The sequence below is a fragment of the Sceloporus undulatus genome, chromosome 4 (assembly GCF_019175285.1).
Source record: "Sceloporus undulatus isolate JIND9_A2432 ecotype Alabama chromosome 4, SceUnd_v1.1, whole genome shotgun sequence".
Lineage (NCBI taxonomy): Eukaryota > Metazoa > Chordata > Lepidosauria > Squamata > Phrynosomatidae > Sceloporus > Sceloporus undulatus.
This window is the reverse complement of record NC_056525.1, coordinates 101,012,572-101,039,866: the sequence shown is the minus strand read 5'-3', so window position 1 is coordinate 101,039,866 and position 27,295 is coordinate 101,012,572. Positions and strand designations below refer to the sequence as shown.

At 40.2% G+C, this 27,295-nt stretch overlaps 1 protein-coding gene across 2 annotated transcripts in view; it reads right to left on the bottom strand.

Annotated features, from left to right (window-relative positions):
• SPATA1 (spermatogenesis associated 1) overlaps positions 1 to 26,060 on the bottom strand; it is a 36,595-nt gene extending 10,535 nt beyond the window's left edge. Inside the window, exons 1-10 of one of the 2 annotated variants that reach the window (XM_042461276.1) lie at positions 24,924 to 26,060; positions 18,383 to 18,489; positions 9,562 to 9,679; positions 9,092 to 9,145; positions 8,643 to 8,985; positions 6,763 to 7,035; positions 3,656 to 3,794; positions 3,195 to 3,255; positions 2,480 to 2,603; positions 969 to 1,094 (exon numbers count right to left, since the gene is read on the bottom strand). In XM_042461276.1, the coding sequence (XP_042317210.1) occupies positions 969 to 1,094; positions 2,480 to 2,603; positions 3,195 to 3,255; positions 3,656 to 3,794; positions 6,763 to 7,035; positions 8,643 to 8,985; positions 9,092 to 9,145; positions 9,562 to 9,679; positions 18,383 to 18,489; positions 24,924 to 24,959 (1,381 nt within the window). In that variant the 5' untranslated portion in view covers positions 24,960 to 26,060. The remainder of the gene's footprint in view (positions 1 to 968; positions 1,095 to 2,479; positions 2,604 to 3,194; positions 3,256 to 3,655; positions 3,795 to 6,762; positions 7,036 to 8,642; positions 8,986 to 9,091; positions 9,146 to 9,561; positions 9,680 to 18,382; positions 18,490 to 24,923) is intronic. The other variant, XM_042461277.1, reaches the window with a different exon arrangement.
• Between the last annotated feature and the right edge of the window lie 1,235 nt (positions 26,061 to 27,295).

The window sequence follows — 27,295 nt, the reverse complement described above, 5'->3', positions numbered from 1 at the left end:
ATCTTTAAAAAAAAAATACAGTGGTACCTCGGGATACGAAATACCCAGGTTACGAAATTTTTGGGATACGAAAAAATCCCATAGGGAATTATTGTTTCGGGTTACGAATGTTTTTTCGGGTTACGAAAAAACTTTTGGTGCTTTTTTCGGCTTTTTCGCACGGAATCGCGGCTTTTCCCCATTAGCGCCTATGGCAATTCGGCTTACGAAGGCTTTTCGGGTTACGAAAGCGGCCGCGTTACGAATTAATTTCGTAACCCGAGGCACCACTGTATCCTAGAGCAGGCATGGAGCAGACAGAGTTCATGGATATTCTGCATCCAGCCTTCTAGTTTCTCTTCCCATACTCTGATTCATCTTCCCAGACAGGGAAAACTGTTATCTCTGATCAATGCAAGGGCTTTTTCCTGCTCTTCAGTGTGAAAGAGCCTTCCTTTCTCACCATGAGGCACGGAAAATCTGTGTGTATGTGTCCATCCATGGTCAGTCAATCATGCTAGCGGCCACAGGCCAGAAAGCTTTCCCACCACCTTTAAAAGGTATTGAGGCAGGTGTGGAATGCCCCTGAAAGAGATAACATGCAAGACAAAGCAAGGAAAGGGGTCCTAATTAAGAGTCAGGCAAAGCAAGCATTGAACGGGATAACATTCTAATGAAAACCAAGGTAATATTTGAAGTGGACAAACTAAGGGATCAGGGAGAGGGAAGCAAAAGCAATGCTTCTCAGGCCCCCACCTAATCACAAAGCAGAAGGAACATTATTTTCACTTCTCTTCTTTTTTGCAACAATCCGAACTGTTTTCCTTCCCTGTTCTTTTCCAAAGCAGCTATGCATTGCCAAGGAAATAGAGCCAGAACCTGAAGAATGCAAGACTTACCCCCTTGTTCTCCTGGAAACTGTTTGACCAAAAGCAGATGGTGAGACCACTTCTGTTGGCAGTATTTAGATATATCATTCTAAAACATACCTTGATATCTTCTGAGCTTGTTCTGCTCAAGCAAGACTTTCACTTTTTTAATCAGTTCCACTCTAGTCTTTTCCAGGTCCTTTCTTTCTGTTTTGATAAGATGCAACTGTCTGTTTAGCTCACTTCCTGGGGAAAAGAAACTCAATTTTTAATACACTTGTGAAAATTAGAAATAGGAAGACAACAATATAAAATATAGATAACCCCAAGGCTGCAATGCCGTAAAAAAGAAAAGTAGCTACTTCAGACAGATATGTAGTCATGCTGTTAGCCAGCTCCTGCGGGATTCAAGACGGTAAAATGAAGTTAAAATATACTCAAAAAGAAGTGCAACATATTCAACAATGAAAGAATGTTTGAATGTTTTGTGGGGAAGGAGTGGTTTTTTGTCTGGAGGATGTGATGTGATTCCTGTATGCCATTTTGGGATTCAAGTACTCCCAAACTCGACATACTAAATATAGGAAAAGAAAACCGCCAATGCGCCAGACTCCACGCTACATCAAAAAGATATTCACAAAGATTTTCTTCTCCATACTCAGGGTTCGGATCTAAAGCCCTTTGCTTGGAAAGCAAAGACCTCCCATCCAGGCAAGACATCTGCCTGTGTCTCTGTACTAAGAATATGGAAGAAAGGAATGAGAATTTGAACAGTGCATGCAGAGGATAAATAAACTCATGAAATTAATGATAACAGCCCTTGCTTATTAAGAAAGTCACCTTTGTCATCTTCCCCAAAATGAATGGAAGTTTTAGAGAACTGTATCAAGATTATATAATGACATCAGTCTCATTTCTCTGTGTGCTGGTCCTTGAGTTCTTCAAACAGTACCATTCACACACTAAAGGAAAGTTATCAGAAGCCTTGGGACAACTCTCAGGTTTATCTAAGTATGTTATAAAGAAAAAAATTCAGAGGGACCTCAAAGCAGCCTAATGAAAACTCACTGGGCAAAGAATTGTGATTGGTTGTTAAGAAGAGATAAAAATGAGGACAGGGGAATGGAATGGAGCTTCTAAAAATCCTGAACAAATGCACTCACACTGCAACGTTTTACTGCAGGCCCCACTTATTGATTAACTGTACCTCATAAAACACAATGCTAAAACTTGATATAGCTGGACAAATTATTTTCTATGTTGGAAAAATGGATTAATCCCCTGTATCCATTCTCAGGGAGCACTCACATAATAATAATTACTGTTTGGAATTAATGTCTTCATACAATTGCAGGAAATGATAACACTTACACTTTAGAGGTTCCCTAAGAACAGAAACTTCCCTGGAGACATGTTAATGTAATGCATATTCTGTTCACTTACCTTCAAGTAAAACCAGCATCCCCCTTTATAGATGGGGCAGCAAAAGCCCCATTACTACAAATCTATGTAATTTTTTTTAATTAAGGTCCAAACCTTTCTAAGAATGTTGCAAATATATGCTTTGTGTATAGCATATAGCTCTGAATAAAAAGTTAACCTCACCAGATCTCTTGGAAGGATTTACTTACCCTCTGTTGGAAATACTCTGTTAGGAACATGAAATCTGTTTACAGACAGAGCCAGAAGAGGTGGAGTAGGAGGAGAAAGGTACTGCTTTGGATGGGCAAAGTCACTTGGGTTATTTTCATCAGTCTAGGGCCAAATAAGAAGAGTGTTCAATGTTATTTCTAATATGCCATTGGAGAGACTACCTGAATCAATACTAAAGACAATCCTTTAAAAACTTTCTATCTATGTAGAACCTCTTCCAAAGTTGCCTATCTGTCAAGGAATTCCTACACATTTAAACACTGGAGAGTAGATTATAGCATACTCCGATACAGTTGGACTATGGGGAATGCTGTCCAGGAATGCTGAACTTCCCCATTGTTCCTGAGTGTCCTATACAACACAAACTATAACTAGAAGTAAGTCCCAATAAATGAGTTTTTACTTCCAAGTAAACATGCTTAGACATGAGCTGTGTGCATTATTGGTATCGTTTTTATACAGTATCATTTTTTTAACATATGTATTACTTTAGATAAACAAGAACACTGATTTTGCAATCAATTTAGTATTGGCTAGGAAAGATTATTTTTATTTGAAACTAAATTATCTCAACAATTTTATGTTAATGTCATAATTATTAATTACTGTATTACTCAGAAAGTATAAATTTAGCTCAAATTACTGCAACTATGGCAATAACCCAATTTTCTTGCTGGATCTTTGGAAACATACCTGATTATCCTGCATGCTACCAGTGTCAGCAACTGACTTGGTAATTCCAGGGTGCTGTTGACTAAAGATGAAATCAAAGTACAGTGTAACAATTAATTTAGAAACAAACCACCTTAATTAAATTTGTTTAAAGGCTGTGTGGGTCTAGTAAATAGTGTGCTGGGGTGGCACTTTGTTTTGTCTCAATTATAAATCTAAACAATGGGGATGCTGAACTCAGGGAAAGGTAGGGCAGGTAGTTTGCTGATGACAACTTAGACTAGAAGCAAGCATTCTAAGAAAACACTAATCTCACATGCAGGAAATGATGGCAGGAGAATAAATTCCCATGTTTAATTATGTTTGTATGAGAAATAATTAAAGTGTTGTGCTTTTTCATTTTTTAATATGTTAGCAGTTCTTGATGCATTTTAATGAATGGCAGCTAATGCTGTCAGCATAATAATTTTATACTTTATTACCTCTTCTCACTCCGTAAATTTTCCAAGTCTCTGTCTTCCAATGATTCTGGGATTCCAGAATCCCCTGTGGTGTGTCTTCCTGTTCCTATTACACTGCTTCCATTTTCTGTATTTTCACCCAACCTGACTGAAGATTCTTCTACATCAAACAAAAGTTTAAAATATTATTTGTTTACACATGCACACAGAGACCTTTTTATTTCAACTGTCAGCCAAAAATAGTGGCTATGGCCCGTTACAGATGGGCCTTAAAGTAGGGACTGGGTCCGTACTAGGGTTAGGAAGGGGTGTCCCTTCCGGACACCCCTAACCCTAATACGGACCCAGTCCGTACAAAATGGTGGTGCCCTATGTAGACGGCGTCACGAGTGTGCCACCTCTATATGGGGCAGCGTGGACGTGACATCGTCACACCGTGTCAGGGCGCATAGTGCGCATAGTGCGCCCTTTCCCCGGCCGCAGAAGGGGCTCCGAAACGGAGCTCCTTTTGCCGTTTGCGTCGCTGGGCGCAGCCTTTACATGGCTGCGCCAGCAACGCAAAGGAGAAATTCTCCTCCTCCACGCCATCGCCAGGTGTCCTTGGGGCTTGAAGCCCCAAGGACACCCCTTTCCAGGCTGCAGGGAAGCGGCCTTTTGCTACTTCCCCACGGCCTGAAAAGTGGCGGATCAGGGCCTCGGAGGCTGACGTTCTGGCAGCTGAGGCCCTGATACACTGGGGAAAGGGGCGGGTGCAGGCCGCCCCAAACGGGCGGTCTGTAACCCGCCTTAGTTTAAATAATCTGCTTCCTGGAAGAATCACTAAAATAAAAACAGACTAGAAAATGTATGGGATGTTAAAAAATATCTAGGCTGGTTACAGACCACCCATTTGGGGCGGGCTGTACCCGCCCCTTTCCCCGGTGTATCGGGGCCTCAGATGCCAGAACGGCAGCCGCTGAGGCCCCGATCCGCCGCTTTTCAGGCTGCGGGGAAGCGGCAAAATGCTTGGCCCCTTTCTCCCTTGCTGTGCGCAGCCGTCTGAAGGCTGCGCCCAGGGACGCAAAGTGGCGCCGCAAACCAGGAAGGAGCTCCGAAACGGAGCTCCTTCCTGGTCCGCGGAAAGGGCGCACTAAGCGCCCTGGCACGGACTGACGATGTCACGTCCGTGCTGCCCCATATAGAGGCGGCACGGTCGTGACGTCGTCATGGCGGCCCCCATGTGGAAGGGGAGCCACCATTTTGTACGGACTCAGTCCATACTAGTGTTAGGGGGGTGCGGAAGCACTGCACCTTCCTAACCCTAGTACGGACTGACTCCGTACTTTCATGGCGGTGTGTAACCTGCCCTAGTTACTTTCTGAACTGCCAAACTTTTATGCACTAAAGGCAAGACAGTTTATCAATGCCATACTGTATGACTCCATTCACATGGTTATTTAAAGCACATCTGAAGAATTTCCAAAATGCTGTACAGTTGTATGTTGATGGTCTCATCATGTGTACAGTCCACTGATTCATTGCCAAGTTCTCTAACCATACATTGCGGTGTTGTGTGTCTGCGTCATGGAACTATGACTACTGCATAACTCCAAATCATAATTTGTAAACCTACTTCAAAACATTGCATCAATAAGTTTGGAGTTTAGAATTAACTGTAGTATGCCTGAGTTGGATGTCACTGCCAGCTATGGTTAGAAAAATCCAGGGATAGAAAAGTGAACTTGTATTTAAAAGTGAGAAGCAAAGGAGAAGGCAAAGCACACAAACCTCTGGTATGATCCCCATCTCATAGCCATTGTGAGAGTTGTGTGACTTGATGTCCCGACCCCCAAAAAAGAAAGAAAGAAAGAAAAGAAAAGAAAAGAAAAAATACTTGGTAAAAAAAACTTCCCCCATATATATATATAGAGAGAGAGACAGAATTCCCTCAATGGTAAAGCCACCACTCCAGCTCTAGATTAAATTTAAAACAAAGAGCACATTGTAAGCCTGAGGGCAGGGAACCGTCTGACTAAAAAAAAAATTGATGTACAGCGCTGTGTAAACTTACAGCGCTTTATAAATAAAGGTTAATAATAATAAATACCAATTCTGAGGATATATCCACCTGGAATAAATTGTGAAAGTAGAGGAAATGATCAAAGCAGAGACAAGCTAGAATAGAGTGTGCCCTTGCATTACGCAGAGGATCCATTCCAGACCCCCCTGAGTAAGGCAAATTCCACCTACAATGAAGCTCTATTTATTTGAATGGGGTGCGCCCCTGCAGCCCACAGCACAGTGCATGGCCCATTCACCATATTAGGGCTCGCTGTCCACGTGACCTCATGTCCGCATATGGTGAGCCTGCGTATAGCATGGACAAGCTGCACTGATAGTCAAGAATATCAGCTGGCCCACAGCTAGGATCCAGTAACAAAAAGGCATGAGATAAGATGCTGAGATGAAAACAAAAAAGTTCTAGGAACAACTAGGAAACACACAGAATATGATTTAGGAAAAGATATGCAGTCATGCAACACAAATAATTGTAAAGAACAGGAAATGGGGTGCAGACAGGAAATAGAGCATAAGTGTGTTGAGGGATAGAATTCATCATCCTTTTTCTGCAGGCCAGTCAATCAAAGACCCCATACAGACAGGCCAAAGTAAAGCTGTTTTGGGTCACTTTGGAAGTATACTGTGTCTTAAGAGACCAGAAGCTGTGTTGAAGCGCGCTTTGGCGCGACTTCCAGACTCTTAGGACGCATGCATCATTTCAACAGCATACCTCCAAAGTGACCCGAAGCAGCTTTATTTTGGCCTGTCTGTATGGGGCCAAAGTTTCTAATTAGCCTTCATCTTAAGGACACCATTTATTTTTAATTGTCAATCAAGCTGTCTTCGTATTGCTTTTGTATCATTTTCAAGGCTTGGAAAGAGTTTTGTACAAAGGAGTTAATACAAATTTGATCAACATTAGATGTTATCTGAAAAATCAAGATTAGGTATTATGCTCTATCACTAACCTTTGGAAATGCAATTATCCTTTCTGGTAGGACAATGGAAGTCAAGATTATTTTTCTGTACAATGCTAATTTCAAATAACTTTCAAATAAGCATTACGCATAATGTTTGCTTAAGTATACCTCTTATCTTCTGTGGGATGTGATTCAGTTCAGTTTGGTTGTTTTCTTCTTGATTGCGGTTCTGATTTACATGCAGAGAAGAAATGAGCTCTTTGGATTTCTCTCTCTTTCTGGTAGTATGATGCGTTTCTTGAGCTTGACTGAGAGATATTCTCTGATCTGTTTTCGCTGTTCTTGATTTTTTAATAGAATTTTGTCTTTCAGGAATTAGATTTTTCAATGTATATGGAGATATACTGGATTCCCTTTGGCTTGTGTTACAACTGGTTTCTCCTGGTGAAGAAATTTACACATATACAAACTCAGATACATACTGTACAGTTACTTTTATAGTTGAGTGCGCCAGGTTACTGTGAATCATCATGTGATTAATCATATCATTTCAGGTTTAATATATGAGATTAATTTCACCTGTTTTCTTACCTTTTAGGTGTAAGCCCCTTCTTGAGTTTATAAATAAGAAAGACACACACACACACACATATATTTAAAAAATTAAATTTAGGTAGGTAATGTTATTAAATACAAAATCAATATTGTGTTTCCTACACTGTTGGCAAAACCAATATAGTGGGTCCTTGGTATCTGCTGTGGTTTGGGTCCAGGAGCCCACATGGGTACCAAAATCTGTAGATGCTCACATCCCATTATATACAGTGGTGTACTAAAATGATAAACCATATAGAAAATGGAAAAATCAAGGTTTCCTTTTTGGCTAAGGAGGGGGGGAAAACCCACTGGGTTACTTTGGGCAAGTCATATGCTCTCAACCTCATGGAAAGGCAATGGCAAACCTTCTCTGAACAAATTTTGCCAAGAAAACTCCATGCCTTAGGATTGCCATAAGTTGGAAAAGACCTGAAGACATTTTCAAGCCATTAATGAAGGAATTTGTGAATGCAGATTCCATGGACATTTTTCACACAAAATGAGTTCCAAACTACTTGAGAAACCCATTTTTAACCATTTAAAAATATTCATTCCATCCCTACCACTGGTATCATCAGTATGAACAGTGAAATGACAGATTCAAGAGACTTGTAATGAATTTTTAATCCCCCTCCTGGATAATTTTGTATGGTAGTACTGGAGAACCATTTGCCCAGTTCTCAGCCCTGATACAAGAAGCTTCAAGACTTGACTATGGAGGAAGGACTAAGGCTGCATTTGTTGTGTGCCTTCAAGTAATTAGCAATTTATTGGGGTTTTCCTAGCAAGAGGGGGTTTGCTATTGCCTTACCTGAAACTAGGAGATTGTGACTTGCCCAAGGACACCCAATGGGTTTCTATGCCTGAGCAGATTCAAATCTTGGTCTCTTGGAGTCTTATCACATGAGAAAGCCAAGCAGAAATGAAGCCAGAGAGTAGCAGCTTCTCTGTACCTTACTGCATGCTATTGTAGCTCATCAGTTCTCTTCCTATAAGGCATAGTCATAAAAGTGTATCTTTTGTCTAGCTGGAAAAATTGTTCGACAAAAGACACGCTTTTATAACCATCTCCTGCTGGAAGGGAACAAAAGTGCTACGACATCATGCAGAAAGGCACTGAGAACGCTGCTACTCTCCAGCTCTGTTTCCATTTTGTTTTCTCATGCAAGAAGACTCCTGAAGTCCTAGTCCAACATTCAAACCACATACCATACTGACTGTCTAGGCTGCACTTCCTCGTGCCTTAATGTAAACTCCCACTGGTTTCAAACCTAGGTATGACCACTCTAGTTATCTTGAATTTGAACTGCAGCTCTTAATGGAGAAAAAATAACTGAAAATAAAAATTATATATAGGAAAAGAAATGATTAGCTTTCATTGTGATTTGATCTGAATGTCACTATTAGAACACTCAATAGCTTTCCTCCTTAACACTGCTTAGATAACTTACCTTTTCTTCTTTGTGAACAATATTTTTCTTGATTTTTTTCATTTTTCCTTTGCTCAGAGCTCTGTCGTATATGGAGTCCTGGAACACCTGTTTTTTCAATATCATTCAATCTTAAACAATTGTCATGTGCCTGATCCTGACTGAGATGGTTTTTCAAAGAACTGCCCAAAATGTGTGGATTCTGTCCAGCTTCAGGAGTTGGAGCACCTAAACTCTCTTGTCCATGATATGATGTATATAACTGTGTATATTCTGCGTTATCATGGTGTTTCTCTGGTGTTGATGATGAAGACAAATAAATACTTTCAACTCCTGGTAACAAGTACAGTTCTGGATTAAAAGCCTGAAACATAAAGCATATTAATTTGAAGAGAGGGAGATTGCAAAAACAATGAATAATGTTTTGCATTAAGTTATTAAGTTAAAAATTGTTGTTAAAATATACATACATATGGAGGAGCAAATGATTTAAGTTTCAGTTCTGTCTCTTGTTTTGTTCTCACCTTTGAGTATAATAACAGAAATGACATTATTAGAATATCATCCAATCTTTCTTTCTTCACATAAAGAATATATTAAACATTACTTTTTTCAATAATGTAATCCGGCCTTTGGAAAGAAATGGGAAAAACAAAAACTACAACCTTGTGGAATACTTCTACTAGATGTTTATGATATTTTTATTTAGAAATGCTATTTATTTCTTTTTTCATTTTTTTAAAAAAAGGATTTGATGTTTTTGAGAGTAATACACACATGCAGACCAATAGACAGACATATAATCAGATACACAGATGTGCATTTTAGCATAGTAGCAACCAGATATAATTAACACTTTTTTTCTTGTTGCTTCCGTCTGAACTTGAAATTAATCATAAGGCCCTTACAAACACTGGAAGAAAACACAAAGACAACTTACCACTGCAAGTTTCTTTCCAATACGTTTTAGAAAGATAAATTTATCCACAACGGCATCTTCACCTAGGTACTCTCCAAAGTGCTCTCTGAGTCTTCTCAGTGTCATATGAGGTGACACCCTGCAACACCAGATTACATTACTGCATTTACATGATTGTGGATATTTTTGCTTTTGGAGGTGGTTATGTAAAAGGAAAGATACTTATAGATATGAAATAGTTGAATGAGATGTTGCTAAGCTCCTGTAGCTTAGACCGAATCAAAATTTGTTATGCTCAACATTTAGTAGTTTTCAGAGTCACAATATTGTATCGCTATATACTATTTGCTTTTAGTGATGTGGAAAGCTACAAAGAACAAAAATCTAAAATAGTGCATAATGAGGAATCGTTCTCTGTCAGACTTCTTCTCCGCACTCCTTTGCAAATGCTGTCTTCCATGATGTTAGAAGGATATTTCACAATACAGATTTTATCGGTAGACTTGAGCTGCATTCACCCTGCAGAAATAATCCAGTTTGATACTACTTTAATTGCCATGGCTCAGTGATATGGGATTCTGGAAATTGTAGTTTTATGAGACATTTAGCCTTCTCTGTCAGAGACCTTTGGTGCCACAACAAACTACAGATCCCAGAATTCTATAGAATTGAACCATGGCAGTTAAAGTGGTGTCAAATTGGATTATTTTTGCGGTGAGGATGCAACCATATTACAAAATTTACTTCAAAACTGATGACACAGTTTTACCATAGCCTCAATCAATATTTCATCTCCATTTTTTATTTTGACCAAAATATTTGTAAACTAGATTAGCAGGGCAAATAATTTGTGTGTGTGTGTGTGTGTGTGTGTATTCATAAGAAAAGTACAATTGGAATCAGAAAAAGGAGGAGTTAAGATAGGAGGAAGCTAAATTAACAACCTAAGATATGTGGATGACAGCATAATATTAGCAGAAAACATTCAGGAACTGGAGCAGTTAATAAGGAAAGTCAAAGATGAAAGTGCAAAGGCAGGTCTGATGCTGAACATAAAGAAAATGAAAATAATGACCACAAAAGAAATACACAAATTCAATCTAGACAACAAGGAAATTGAAATAGTCAAAGATATCCCATATCTAGGATCAAACACTGACCAGAATGGAGACTGCACTTAAGAAATAATAATAAGAATAGGAATGGGGAGGGCAGCTATTAAAGAACTGGAAAAGATACTGAAGAGGAAAGACATACAACTGAGCACTAAAGTTAGAATTGTTCAGGCCATTGTATTCCAAATTACCATGTACGGATGTGAGAGTTGGACAGTGAAGGAAGCAGACAGAAAGAAAATAAACTCATTTGATGTGGTGCTGGAGAAGAGTACTTAGGATATCACGGACAGCCAAGAAGACAAACAAATGGGTTCTTGAACAGATCAGACCACAGATCTCCTTGAAAGCTAAAATGATCAAGTTGAGACTATTGTACTTTGTCCACACAATGATAAGGCATGATCACTAGAAAAAACAATAATGCTAGGAAAGGTAGAAGAAAGAGAGGACCACAAACCAGATGGATAGATTCAATTGGGGGTTATGGGCAAGGGCTTGCAGGATCTGGACAAGGCAGTGGACGATAGCAATTGTTGGAGATGTCTCATCCACAGGGTCACAATGAGTCAGAACCAACTTGAGGGCAGCTAACAATAACAACGATGTGTGTGTGTGTACACACAAATATACATAAAAGTATTGTGTTGTAAGCATATATCATATATTTATACACACATATATGCTTAGAACACAATCCTAGACATGAGCTCAATGGGACTTAATCCCAGTAAAGTGGGCACACAACAGTAGCCCTAACATCTTTATATGTAATAAATTATATGCCATTTAATTCTTGAACATTAATGTTCAGAGCTCACCAACAGAATGGTAGATTTTCTAGCAAAGACACCATTAAGCATTTATTTTATAATAAAAAAAAATAGAAGATAAGATATGTATAGACTGAAAACCTGTTTATTCATATGACTTACCCAGTTTAGGATGTACTGTCATTTTAGCTGAAACTGCTAATTTCATGTTTAAACAGCACTATTGCTAGCAAGACTTGTGCTCTAAGCAGTTTCTCAGATCATTAAGACAGGGATTTTCCTCATTATAAACTTAAACTGTATTATAATTAATTATATCAAGCATGAATTACACTAATAGGATCTTAATAGATTCTGTGATCTGCAAATAAGCAACCACTACATTTGTCTATGATTCTTATAACAAGTGGATACAAGCTTCTGAGCTTAATAAGACTATAAACTTAATTGAGGTTAAAAAAAGATTGCCTAATGGAAACCTGCCAAAAGAACAATGGAAACCATGAGCCAGGTATCTTGATGTCTTGTAATATTCTGTACCAGACAAGAATAATTTTTCACCAACATGTCTGGCATAATTGGAAGGCACTCTACATCTAAGAACAACAGGGAAGAGTGAGAATTTTAATTCATTTTTATAAGAACCTTTCAGAAGTAAGAGTTTTGTTCATAAATTTGACAGAAAAAGTAATTGAGATTAAAATAAAAATCAGCGCACAGGAAAGTGAAAATGATAGAATTGCCCATGCAAGCAGAAGTTACTTGTTTCCAGTTTTGAATCCCTACATATTCAACTATATTTCTAATACTGAATTAAGAGTGCTACATCTTTCTTTCTGACAGGTTTCTCATTTTTAAAGCTATGTGGCAGGAACTGGTTTCAGGAATCGGTGCAGGAATCAAACCAAGAGCTAAGTGGGAATGAGGCTGTAGTTTGGTGAGGCACCAGAGCTCTCATTATGACAGGCCAAGCTGAATACCTCACCAAACTACAGATCCTAGGATTTCACAGGCTGGAGCCATGGCAGTTAATGTGCTGTCAAACTGCAGTGTGCAAAAGCAGATTATTCTCTTCATGCTGGAAACAGCTGTACCTATTGCATTTAATGGGTGCAGATGCATAAAATGCAAGGAAACAAGCAGAATTTAATCCACTTCTGCCGGCGGCCCATTTGGAACCACAGCAGTGTCCCACTTTGGGAGTGGGTCATCCGATCACCATCGTTCTGGAGCAATCGCAGCTGCACCAGGCTCTGGCTGCTCCTTTTGACCCATTGGCTTCATCCCTAAATAGGAGTCCGTCCCCCCCCCCCCCCCAGATTAACTCTCTCAGCTGAGTAAATTGACTAGGGAGGAGAAGATATACAAATGACACATGTTGTCCCTTTGTCATTTTCAGCTTGAACTCTAGTTATTAGAAGTGCTCAGTAACGCTTTCTTCTACCAAGTGTACCAACAGGATGTGAATGGGAATTAATTATCCTTTTGGTACCCTTTTGTAGTCAGTTCAAAAAAATTTCTGACCCCTGGGGCCCACAAAAGTGTTCCTGGGGAGCCGCATGAAGCCCACGGACCCCACTTTGCCAACCCCTGTCTTAAGGAAATATGCTAACCTGTTGACAAAAAGATGATGAAAAGGGATAAACAAATTCAGAGACTGGTTTAAGTACTATACCATTATGCACGAAAAGAATACAGGAGAAACCACAAATGGTAAGGAGTTTTATGATTTTTGAGCCAGGATATAGGAGGCTCAATAAAATAAAATAAACAAACAAATGTTATTCTTATACTCCGCCTTTCTGCTGCAGCAATCAAGGCAGCTTAGATGACTAGAATATATTGGAATAATACATACTCTCAATAAATAAATTGACCCCCCCCCCCCCCCGCTTTAAAACAGGATTAAATACAATACAGTTTAAAAATTCAACCTGTTAAAATGAGAGCAATTTTCTAGCAGAGGTAGTGGTTAAGTTACATAAAGTAGGGTACAGAAATTAGATTGAACTATTCTGGGAAGGTTTGACAGAAGAGATCCTTCTTGACAGCTTTTAGGCTGGTTATTTGATGCATCTCCTCCAGCAAGGTGTTCCATAGTCTGGGAGCGGCAGCAGAGAACATCATCTGGGAGGTTGCCATTAGTCTGGTTTTTATGGGTTGTAATAATTTCCTCCCGGAGGACCTGAGGGTGTAGGGCGGATTGTACGGAAGTAGGCGATCCCTTAGATAGGTTGGACCCAAGCCATGTAGGGCTTTAAAGGTGATAACCAACACCTTGTACTGTGCCCGGAAACCAATAGGCAGCCAGTGAAGAGATTTCAGAATAGGTGTAATATGATCACTTCTAGTTTTACCAGTGATCTGCCTCGCTGCCATGTTTTGTACTAACTATAGTTTCCGGACTAGGTACAAGGGTAGCCCTATGTAGAGTACATTATAGAAATCGAGTCATGAGGTTACAGTTTCTAGGTCCCTTGCTTCCAGGAAAGGGCGCAGCTGGCATATCACCCGGAGCTGATAACAGGCACTCCTGACTGTTGCATTCACCTGATTTATCAATTAATTTATCAATTAAGAGCCAAAGACCAGTGTGAGGAGGGGGCACTTGCCTACTCAGACCTGTATCACCAAAAACTGTTTAGCTATCATAGGGGAAAAGGAGCCTATGGGGCAAAAACCAGCTTGAAGCAGATCTTGAGCAAAGTAATAGCAAGAAGCAAGAGATTTAAAGAACCCTATCCGCTAACCCATCCAAATCCCAGTACTGCCCCATCATGGCACACCCTCCAATATTTCAAATATGAAACCCACATGTACGATGGGATGTTGAAAAGTTCTCAGCCTGACCAAAAAATAAATGATCCAGAGCCATGAAACTTATATTATATTCCACACCCTGAAGCTTGATGCATCAGTACATGATTTCTCAAGTTTCTTTAACCCTTCTAAAAAAGATTCTGATGTCTGGTCACTGAAATACTGCTCTGCTGCTGCTATCACCTTAATTTCCTTCCTTTAAAACTTTTGTTTAAAGTTTGGAAACAGGAAATAGTAATATGGAGCAAGATCTGATGAGCACTCAAAGTCCAAATTCTTTAAAACATCCATTGTCTTGACAATCCGGTGAGCTAGTTTGTTGTCCTGCAAAAAGAAAACACCCTTCCACAGCTTCTCTCACCATTTTTCCTTCAGTACCTCTAATCAGCACAGGAAGAGTAGTGTTCTGCATTAACTGCTTGGCTCTTCTGAAGATAAGTCACTCATCAAAATACATTCTTTATTCCAAAAAAGTGAGGCCATGAACTTTCCTGCTAACTTTTGAACCTTGAATTTCTTTGGCTGTGGACAACCTGAGTGCTGCCACTGCAAGGACTGTTGTTTCATCTCTGGATCATAGCAATGTAACCATGTTTCATCAACAGTGATTAACTGTTCCAAAAAATTATCACTAGATCGTTCAAAATGCTGCAAAATCAACTTGGAGACATCCACTCAATTTAATTTCTGATCAGCATTCAAACAGTGGAAAGGAGAAGCCAGGCATAGTCAGACACGCATCCTAGACTTTAGGAGAGCGAATTTCAGTAAACTTAGAGAAGTATTGAGGGCAATTCCATGGTCAGAAATACTAAAAGATAAAGGAGTTCAGGACGGATGGGAGTTTCTCAAAAGAGAGATACTGAAGGCACAATTTCAAACAGTTCCAGTGAGAAAGAAAAACGGGAAGTGTCTCAAGAAACCAGGATGGATGACTAAAGAACTTTCAACTGAGCTAAGTTTGAAACGGAACATGTATAAGAAATGGAAAAAGGGGGAAATCACAAAAAAGGAATTCAAAGAAATAGCAGGCATGTGTAGGGGTAAAGTCAGAAAAGCTAAAGCGCAGAATGAACTCAGGCTTGCTAGAGAGGTTAAGAACAATAAAAAGGGCTTTTTTGGATATGTCCGCAGCAAAAGGAAGAAGAAGGAAACGGTAGGGCCACTGCGTGGAGAAGATGGCAAAATGCTAACAGAAGACAGAGAAAAGGCAGAATTACTCAACACCTTCTTTGCCTCAGTCTTCTCAGAAAAGGCAAAGGGTGCTCAACCTGAGGATAATGGAGCAGAGGACAGAATAGGGGAATTTCAGCACAGAATAAGTAAAGAGATAGTAGAGGAACACCTTGTTAATCTAAATGAATTTAAGTCTCCGGGACCAGATGAACTCCATCCAAGGGTATTAAAAGAACTGGCAAATGTAATATCGGAGCCATTGGCAATAATCTTTGAAAACTCCTGGAAAACAGGAGAGATCCCAGCAGACTGGCGGAGGGCAAACGTTGTCCCCATCTTCAAAAAGGGGAAAAAAGAGGATCCCAACAATTATCGTCCAGTTAGTCTGACATCAGTACTAGGAAAGATTCTGGAGCAGATCATTAAACAGAGAGTCTGTGAACATCTAGAAGGCAATGCCATAATCACAAAAAGTCAACATGGGTTTCAGAGAAACAAGTCATGCCAGACAAACCTAATCTCTTTCTTTGATAAAATTACCAGCTTGGTAGATGAAGGGAATGCTGTGGATATAGTATATCTTGATTTCACTAAGGCCTTTGACAAGGTTTCCCATGACATTCTTGCAAACAAGCTTGTAAAATGTGGGCTAGACAAAGGAACTGTTACATGGATCTGTAATTGGTTGACCGGCCGAACCCAAAGGGTGCTCAACAATGGCTCCTTTTCATCCTGGAGAGAAGTGACCAGTGGGGTCCCACAGGACTCTGTCCTGGGCCCAGTGCTATTCAACATCTTTATCAATGACCTGGATGACGGAATTGGGAGCATACTTATCAAATTTGCAGATGACACCAAATTAGGCGGAATAGCTAATACCCCAGAGGACAGGATCAAGATTCAAAATGACCTGAATAGACTAGAAAGCTGGGCCAAAGCTAACAAAATGAAATTCAACACGGAGAAATGTAAGGTATTGCACTTAGGGCGGAAAAATAAAATGCACAGATATAGGATGGGTGACACCTGGCTGAATGAAACTACTTGTGAAAGGGATCTAGGAGTCCAAGTAGACCACAAATTGAACATGAGTGAACAGTGTGATGCGGCAGCTAAAAAGGCCAATGCTATTTTAGGCTGCATCAATAGAAGTATAGTGTCTAGATCAAAAGAAGTAATAGTGCCACTGTATTCTGCTCTGGTCAGGCCCCACCTAGAATATTGTGTCCAGTTCTGGGCACCACAATTCAGAAAGGACATTGAGAAACTGTGTCCAAAGGAGGGTGACAAAAATGGTGAAGGGTCTGGAAACCATGCCCTATGAGGAACGACTTAGGGAGCTGGGGATGTTTAGCCTGGAGAAAAGAAGGTTAAGAGGTGATATGATAGCCCTGTTTAAATATTTGAAAGGATGTCATATTGAAGAGGGAGCAAGCTTGTTTTCTGCTGCTCCAGAGAACAGGACCCGGAACAATGGATGCAAGCTACAGGAAAAGAGATTCCACCTGAACATTAGGAGGAACTTCCTGACAGTAAGGGCTGTTCGACAGTGGAATGCACTCCCTCGGAGGGTGATAGAGTCTCCTTCCTTGGAGGTCTTTAAACAGAGGCTGGATGGCCATCTGTCAGGGATGCTTTGAATTGGATTTCCTGCATGGCAGGGGGTTGAACTGGATGGCCCTAGTGGTCTCTTCCAACTCTATGATTCTACGATTCTATGATTTCAGTGCCCACTTGGCTGACAGCTTCTGCATAGCCAACAGTTCACAAGTCATAAACTCAGTGCATTCCTGGGATATATTTAGTATCTCAGCAATTGTTTTAGCTGAAATTTGCTGATCTGTCAAAATCTGGTCATGAATACGCTGAACAATTCCAGGAGTTGATACTGTTGAAGGTCTCTCAGGCCTTGCTCCATCTTCAGTCTCAAAATCTGCACGCTTAAAGTTGGCATACCTTTTCTTCACAGGTGAGTATGATAGGCACTTGTCATTCAAGGTTTGCATCATACACTCATGGATTTCCTTTCGAGTTTTCTTCTGCAGGAACAGGAACTTCATGATGGCTCAGATTGAGCACTTAAAAACCTTACACTTTTCAATGACATGGTTTTATCAATGACCTGAAAAAATTCAGAAATTAGAGCTAGGATCCTGCAAATTGGCAATATACAGTACAAAAGAACACGCTACAGTGTTCACGTTACAGTGGCAAATTGCACTCAGATTTTGAGAAGTGGGTCAGGATGAGAACTTTTCAGCACCCCGTCATAGTTCGCGTCCATCAGAGCATGGCCAAAATGCTATGGCCAGGCAACAAGAGAACAAAAGGTATTAATATGGAACAGCACACAAAACAGTGCGTTCAGTGGAAAAACTCTAGAATTTACATACTGAATTTAGAAAAGCCTGAAAAACAAAACAAAAAAAATCCAAAATCAATAAATACAATTAATTGATATATATTCATGAATGCACACAACATGATATATTATTCTGAATCAAAATGCGATTATTACACTTACTCAAAATTACCGCTTTCACCCAGATCCACTGTATGAACTCCATGTTTATACCTATTCCCTTTGCCCAGTGTACATTTTAGATGAGATAAAATCCCAGCTCACGTCTACCATGAGATTCATGTGGTCACCCTGAGTCAGTCTACCCTACTTCACTGGATTGTTTTTAGAATAAAAATGGAGTGGAAGAAAGGGGGGGGCGGAGGATAAAGAGAAACTGGGGCATTTTAAAAGCAGATGAGAAAACCAGATGGCAGAGGATTAATCAGGGCTGTCCCTGGCAACATGGGACAGTTTGCGGATCACCTAAATTTTGTCACATACATTTTAGCCTTTAGAAAGTTTTGAAATTAAAGCAAGCACTTAATTATTTGACAATTACTAGAATTATTGATTTTTAAGGCAAGCCTGACGTTCCTTATTCCTGTACAACTCACCTTATAAAACCAGCTGAAAAGAACTTGTTGATCACATTTACAGGAACTGTATTCAACCTGAAATCCCACACTTCCTCCGGAACATAAAAAACGTGGAGTTCTAGGAGCTAAATAAATTTTAAAAATATATAATTTAAAATCCTAAATGTAATCAGCATTGCCAATATATTACATGAGTTTAAAATAATTTAAAGACGGAGTAATAACAATAGAAATTATTAATAGCATTCTCAGATTTTATGTTTTCTTTTCTGAAATGACAAACATGGTAACCTGCACAGAAGGCTGTATTATTTTATGGGCTTTTAGAATCAACTTTAAAAATATATTTTTATTTAATCAAAACAAAATGTGAATAGGACTAGCATCATGGGGTTGTGTCAAAGTGATGTCTTTGGACAAGAAAATAAGAGACTTGACAAAGGAGCAAAATGAACAACCCAGAGTATTTCTGGTGATGTGTTTCAGTGAATGCCATGTGTTACCATGGGTGTGGGCCTCATATACTCATCCAGATTCTGTTGGACTGCAATTCCCAGCAATCCTCAGCATTGCCTATGCGGTTAGGAGTGCTGGGCCAGGTTTTTCAACAACCATTGAGGATGGCATGATTCCTACCACTGCATTAGAATAAAGCACAGGAAACTCGCTTCTTCCCACAGTGAAATATAAAAATATAACATAATGTAATGTTTATAACATACTGTAGCTCTCTGTGGGGGAGAAAAAGGAAAGAAACTGCAGTTATTAGTCACAGAAAGGAAGAGAGAGCTGAGCTAATGGCCCTGAAAAGGGGGTGCCTTCTGTAAGTGGCCGCCTTTCCATGGAGAACTGATAGGAGAAGGGTTGCTATTGGAGTGTTTAAGCTATGTGCATGTATCTGTGTGCAACCTGCACAAATGTTAAAAAGAAAGTTAAATACTGTAAAATACCACAACTCTCCAATGACCTTCCAAAGGAAATCAAATCCAATTAAGCATTGCTCCTGGAAGTTGCACAACACTGGGAAAAGCAAGGCAAGCATAAACCCACTGGAAAGAAGGTTGTTTCAGATGAGACTCGGGTCATTGTGCTCTTACAGTGAGATGGTACTATTTCTCCCAATTGTGCAGCACATTGAACTGAATGCTGAGTAGCAGATTCAAAATTTTGTAGCTTAATGTCATCTCAGAATAGAAAATATTTGTGATTGCTTAATGAGGTAAGTAAAAGAGCCATGACACTCATTTCTGTGCCAGTCCAACTATCATTTTAATCCATGGAATTTAGTGAAGAAACACCCACCAAAATTTAAAGATGCAATGGGGAAGCTGTATGAAATAGAACAGGAAAACTATGCTTCTTGCTGATGGTTTCCGAAACATAATAATGTATTGCTCAATGATATACAGACATGGTATTTTGCCAAAATTACTATTGCTAAATTTCAGCAGGGCTTTATATTAGGGAAGACTATGTAGGTGTTCCTGAACTGATTATAATGAATAACTTTAACTGACACAAATGTTAAAAACATTGCTCTTAATTACATAGGTGTATTGTGAGCTGATGATGGCACAATTTTATCGGGAAATCTATGCAGCAGTTAAATAAAAAATAAAACAGGAATTGCATTCTATTTAAAGACTGCATGCTGTGTTGAAATGACATATACAATTAAAATGGCAGAGTGGCAGAGCTACTGAATGCCACTGAAGAGGAAATAGTAGAGAGTGCCATGGGATGTAGCATCTGTATGCAAGTAAACTTCTAATTTTCTTCCTGCTGTGTGGAGTTCTGTTAAGACGCAGTTTCAAAGCACACATGCATAGTGTGCTTCTTTCATCTCAATATGATATGAGAAAGAACAGTGAAATGAGCATGATAGCCACTGTAGTGGTTTGAGTGCTGGGAAACTGGGGTTTGAATCTCAGCCATGGAAACCCAATTCATGATCCACTTCAAGTCACACTCTCAGCCATAGAGATAGTCAATTGCAAACCTTCTCTAATAAATCTTGCTGAGAAAAGCCTAGGAGAGGTTGCCAGAAGTCAGAGTCAACTTGAAGGCATATAATAATAACAACAACATAAAGTGAAATTTACAGGGCAGAACTGAAGGAGGAAAAACAAGAAGAGGTAGCCAGGGTGCCACTACATACATACAGAGACTTGGAAGAGAAGATTAGACACCCGACTCAAGTTATTCTCAAGTACAATATGATAAAAATCACAAGAACACTGCCAGTGTAATAAACCAATACACAGTTTGCCCAATTATTCTAAAAATGCAGCAGCAGAAATAAACCAATGTCTGCAACATGCCAGATTTCTGATGATAGGAAGCACTTCAAGCAAAGAGCTAGAAGAAAGATCTACTAATAGCTAAGAAAAAAATATCAGGTGTCTGATAGCCAGTCCCAGCCTCAGACATTTTGGTTAATGAAGCACTGTCCAGTGTGCTCTGTTTTTGCTCACTCAGCCAATACTTTATTATTATTATTATTATTTTTAACCTTTATTTATAAAGCACTGTAAATTTACACAGCACTGTACATACAATCTTTTTAACTGGACGGTTCCCTGCCCTCAGGAACTTTTATCAAGCTACAACACCATTTAAGCACAATCTCCTGGTTTTAACCTTTCCCTACTCTATGGATCTTAAAGAGCCAAAAGAAAAGTCACTGGAAACAAATTGGTTATCCTTTTGCTAGAAAAGAAATATAGAACAAAATTTATAAATACATTTAATATACCCTCCCACGTTTCACAGATGAAAACTAGGATATGTGTGGCTAGGTAACATTAAAATATGATCAAAATGACAAGAGTTATTCATGAGGAAGAATTTCCAAGCTCAGAAAACCTATGGCAATTTGATTTTCCCTGAGCCTACTGGGAAAGGCAAAATTCTGCCATCTTTATCCCCCCCCCCCCCCGCTGAGTTGGGTGCAAATTACTTTTGGAAGTTAAAGTCAATTGTCAGCAATTGGAGCTGAAGAGGAAGGGGGATAGTGAGAAGATGAGAGAAAAACTGGGACATTTCAGAAGCTGAAAAAGTGGGATGGCAGATGATTAATCAGGACTGTCCCTGCCAGACCAGGACAGTTGGATAGTATACACTGGGATGCTGTATACTATCAAACAACCAAATAACATATAAATAATCTAACAAGCAAAGTAAGAGAAATTAGAGGTTTACAATGTATGTGTGTTCCACCATGAAACAGTGCCTTGCTTTCATGTCTTCAAGTCATTTCTGACTTATAGTGACCATACCACAGGGTTTTCCTGGCAAGATTTGTTCAGAGGAGGTTTTGCCTTTTCCTTCCTCTGAAACTGAGACAGTGTGACTGGGAGAACAGTGGGGGAATCAAATCCTGGTCTCCAGAGTTGGAGTCCAGCATTCATACCACTACACCATGCTGGACTGCCAAATTAGTCCACATCCATTTTGCCCACTGCCTGAACATGAGCACTTTCTTCCACAACTGGCCTGTTTGACCCATCTTATGATGGGTTTTTGTTGAGTACATCCTTATTTAACACAATGCTATCGCTGAAATATTCCTGCAAAAGTTTAATGAAAGATGACTAAGGGGAAGGAGGTGAGGGGAAAACCTCTTACCTACATTCACGGAAAGATCTAAAAAAATTCCCGTAAAGGGGAAATAGATTGCAGCAGAACCTGCTCGCAATCCAGCAAAACTGTCTGGTACCTTCATGACTCCCTTGAGTTATATAGGACTTGGGGGAGGTGGCCATAATTAGGAAAACAGAGTAATTAAAAAAAAAGTAGGGCTCGGTCATCCTGATTAAGCTGCTCCTCTCTCCATTATGTTTGTACAGTTATTATACTCCCAGTGCTTCCTAATATAAAGAACAGCAGTAAGGCAGCTGCCCATAGATAGCCCAGCACTCCTTTGCCTGTGGCATTCTGCTGTTGCTCATGGCATTTCAGTTCTACTTGTCATCGAACACTGGAAGTGCTCATGCCTGATGCTAGCAGCTGTTCACCCATGCCAACTGCACTGCTCCTCAATATAATACTGTACTGTGATTCTGTCTCTAAAGTTAAAATGGGGACAGGCACAAGAACCAGTGAGGATTCATTTCTCACTATTCCTGTCCCTTGATGAGATGAGCTGTTAGCAATGGAGGAAAATCTTTATTAAAACATTCCCAATGTCAATGCTGCCTAAACAGTAAAGAAATTTATTTGGTTATTGTCTAATAACCAAATTATTACCTAAATTATCAAATTATTATCTTAACTGCGGTGGTTCAGCACTTAAGACGCTGACTCTGACACTCACAAGGTCGAGAGTTTGAGGCCTAAGCACCATGTGATGGAGTGACCTCCCATCACTAATCCCAGCTTCTGCCAACATAGCAGTTTGCAAGCATGAAAAAGTGTAAGTAGATAGATAGGTACCGCTTCGGTGGGAAGCTAACAGTGTTCTATGCAGTCATGCTGGCCACATGAACACACAGTCGTCTTTTACAATGCTGGCTCTTCGGCTTAGCAGTGGAGATGACCACCACCTCTTACAGTCAGTTATGACTAGACATTCATGTCAAGGGGAAACCTTTACTTTTTTGTTGTCTAAAACTAATGGCATCACTAGATTTGGTGTCACCCGGTGTGAGTGGGGGTGAACTGCCCCCTCTGGGGTGTCACCCGGTGCGGTCCACACCCCCTACTGGTTAACAACAACAACCATACCTTTATTTCAGCTAACAGGCCATTAGGCAACAATATATACAGGGGTGTGATCCATTCAAGCCTATGAGGCTTGAATATGTGTGAGACTCCATTTTCAACGGGGGTCTGGAACGGATCTCCTGTGAAAACGGAGGGCCAACTGTATATAAAAATCATTTACAGATACCTTAGATGTTACATGACCACATGACACAGGGACAAAGTGTATATTTGTATGGGTACTTAGAGAACAATAGACAAGGCTGTTTGTTATGCATGAGTCATAATCTTATATGTTTTAGCAGTGCAGAGGAAGATCTTTGCCACTGCTTCTGTTTTACTTTTCTCAGAGTCATTTAACAAGTACACCAGGTACCAATTGAATGGTCTACCTGGAAACTTGAGCAGGAGGGGTGAAATTAATCTTAGGCGCTTTACAGACCGCCCAAAAGGGCGGTCTGCTGGCGCCAGTGTTTTCTGCGTGAAAGAGCCGCAACGGACAAACCGCACGACTCCTCCGAGCAGCAAAAAGAAGCTGCAAAAAGCAGCTTCTTTTTGCGGCGCCATTATGATGCCGCAAAGCACCATTGGTGCACTTGCGGCATCATAATGGTGCTGAGACGTGTGGATGCTAAGCGTCCACTACGTCAAGATGGCGGCGTCCATGTAGAATGGGCGCCACCATTTTGTACGTGCTCGGCGTGTACTAGGGTTAGGGGCGCCCAGAAAGGACGCCCCTTCCTAACCCTAGTACGTGCCGAGCACGTACTTTTGGCGCGTGCAGAACGCGCCTTAGTCTCTCATTCTTATAAAAAATACAGGAAAATAGAACATAATTTAGATATTCAACAGAACCTTCACCGCAAGGGCAGACATGCTCGTTATAAGGGGTTCCCTTAAAGCAGCCCTCTAACAAGGCAGAGGGGATAACATTAAATCGTGCTTTAGTAAACATAGGCCCCATACAGACAGGCCAAAATACAACTGCTTCGGGTCATTTTGGAGGTATGCTATTTAAATGATGCATGCATCCTAAGATTACAGAAGCCGCACCAAAACCACATTCCAGTCCTTAGTACTGGAGCATGGCTTTGGCACGGGTTCTGGACTCTTAGGCTGCATCTATCATTTAAACAGCATACTTCCAAAGTGACCCAAAGCAGCTTTATTTTGGCCTGTCTGTATGGGGCCACAGCTTGGTATTTCGGGATGGTCAAATTTTGTAAATTATGGCACGTTACAGAGCGCCGAAAAGCGGCGCTCTGCCTGCGCCATCATTAGCTGCGCCAAGAAGCCCCAGCGGCCAAACCGCAAGGCTTTCCAGTGCAGCTAAAAAGAAGCACCAAAATGCCGCTTCTTCTCGAGTCGTGGAAATGACGCAATGAGGCGCCAATGGTGCACTCGACGCGTCATTTTCACGACGCTACGTGTGCATAGGGCGTGGCCATTTTTACGCCCCCGTCACGTGCTAGGGGTGAGGCCAGTATGGACGCTAGGTCCTCGGCCAACGCTAGCCCGTGACGGGGGCGCCGCAAAGGCCCGTGCGGAACGGGACAATGTGTCCCCTCTCAAGATTAATCTGCAACCCTAGACTTACTGGAGAACAAGCTGTGCAGGCAGAGGATAAAGAATATTGTATATCAATATTTGCCCTGGGCAAATCATGTGTACTGCACCCCCAGTGATGCCACTGTGTAAAACAAGACTATGCAACTCCCCTCATATATATTTCTTAGCTCATTAATCTATACCAGAAAAACATGCAAGATAACTGTAAATTAAATTTAAGATCATATATATATATATATATATATATATATATATCACAGAATATATCAGAACAATTATTTCTCACCTCTGATGTGGAAGGTCTGATCTGATCAGATGGCATGTTTTTTTGTTGCTTTTCTTGCTCATGCAGAATTCTGGACAGGATTTCCCCACTCTCTCAGTCACATCTTTTATAAGAATTATCTGACATAGTAAGAAAAATCCTGGAAATTTCTTAGAGGCAAAAGTCTGTGTTTCATATATATTTCTTTCAAGTGTTGGATTTAGAACAGAGAAAACTTCAGGGAAGCAACATACAGTACTTTGCTTCTAGCAAACCTGAAAACAAACAAAAAAGGTCCAAATGTTGACTAACAGAGTTTATCCAACCTTTGATGTGAACACTCCTTCAGTATAAATAAATATCACTATAGCAACAGTTAGTTGCATAATCAGAGCCAGGTAACAGATTTATTTTACTAATCTAAAATCTGCTTTACTTGTTTTGCTGACATGGAGATACTTGGGGCCAAAGTTATAGATTTTGATATGACTTGTGGAAAAGTCAAGGGTAAAACTTTAGGGCATGTAACTGAAGGCACATAATATACACTCATATTAATTCATATGTGGTTCCAGCAGTGGACTACGACTCTGGAGACCTGAATCCCCATTCAGCCATGGAAACCCACTGGGTGACCTGTGGCAAGTCACACTCTCTCAACGTCAGAAACCCCTGTGATAAGTTCACAGTAGGGTTGCCATGAGTCAGAAACGACTGGAAGGCACACAACAACAGCATATATTAATTTAAACGAAATTGGGATGAAGAGAATCTGGGCATTTTATATGCGCTTTGGCCTTCCTTCACCAAATCCAGTGCAGCCTGAAAATTAAATCCCCCAAGTTTTCGTAAAACCTGCCAAAAAGGAGGCCGGTGGATAACAAACAAAGGAGGCAATTTGGGAAATTAGCAGCCTGGGAGTGAAGTGAGAGGGAAACGTGTTACATATTTATCACACTAGAGGAGATCCTTCGGGAAAACGGGAGTTAAACGCGATTTAAAGTACATTCAAATTTAAACCAAACTTGCAAATTCGATTAGTTTACCATACTAGGGGACTGTCCAAGTGAAATAACGCAAAGTTAATCTGAACGCAAAGCAGAGAAAAATGGCAATTTTTTTTTTTAACTTTCAGGTTGTTCCGAAAATAAAAAGCTGCCGGTTTTCTCTGCTTTGCATGCGAATTAACTTCGCATTATTTCATGTTAATTGCGCCGTCGTGTGATAAACTTTGGGCATTTCCGGGGTTTTTGTTTTTGTTAACTCTCGTTTTCCCACGGAATCTCGCTAGTGTGATAAACTGTTTAGAGTTGCTCCTGAATTAATGCTTTATATGAGTTGCCATGGCAACCTCCTCCCAAGGAAGGTCTAAGGCTTAGCCTTAGGCCCTAAGCCTCCTCCTAGCTTTCTGGGGAGAAGAAAGAGACCTAGACTTCCGTGCTCCCTTCCACATTACCCTTGTCCCTCCGTATTCACTAGGGCTAGGGGCACAAGACCCCCGTCAATATGGAAAACCCACAAATAACAAAAACACCATGTTTTTTTTTACCTGAGAGGAGACCTCTCTAGGAATCTCTAGGTCCTCCAGCGCAACTCTATGGTCAGCATCCAACAGACATTGACCATAGAGCTGCACTGGAGGAGCTACAAAGGCCTAGTGGAATATGCCTCTCTAGGCAAAGATGGTTTTAAAGAATGGCAAAAACAAAAGTTTTAGGTAGTCTGACACTGCTTTAAACTGCCATGGCTCCATCCTATGGAATCCTGGGATTTGTAGCTTGTGTTACGGCCGCCTCATGTGGAATTCTGGGGCTTGTAGTTTAGTGAGCCCTAAGAGCTTTCCAGAGGGCAACCTTAAATTTAAATTTTATATTTATGTATTTTAATATTTTGCATCGTTTTTAAACTGTACTGTTTTATACTTGTTCGCTGCCTCGAGTCCCCATATTGGGAGAAAGGCGGGATGTAAGAAAATACAGTCGCCCCTCCTTATCTGCAGATATTATTATTATTATTAAACTTTATTTATATAGCACTGTTGATTTGCACAGCGCTGTACATACAATCAGTAAAATCGATAAAAATAAAACCTGCCAATGGCGTACGTTCTACAAAATACAGTACAACAGTAGATAATAATGCAATATGGAATTAGATAAATAAGCAGGCAACAAATTAAAAAACATCAAATATTAAATCAGATGTCAGATAACAATGGATAAAACAATCACACAGTGCCTGGAAAATATAGTCTTCAAGTCAGTTTGAAACTGGTTAAAGAATGGTGGCCTTGCTTCTTGTGGGGGAAGGAGGCTCCAGGAGTGAGGGGCAGCAAGTCTGTGGAACCAAGGATCCATGGCTTGAAATTTATACCCAAAAGATATAAATTCCAC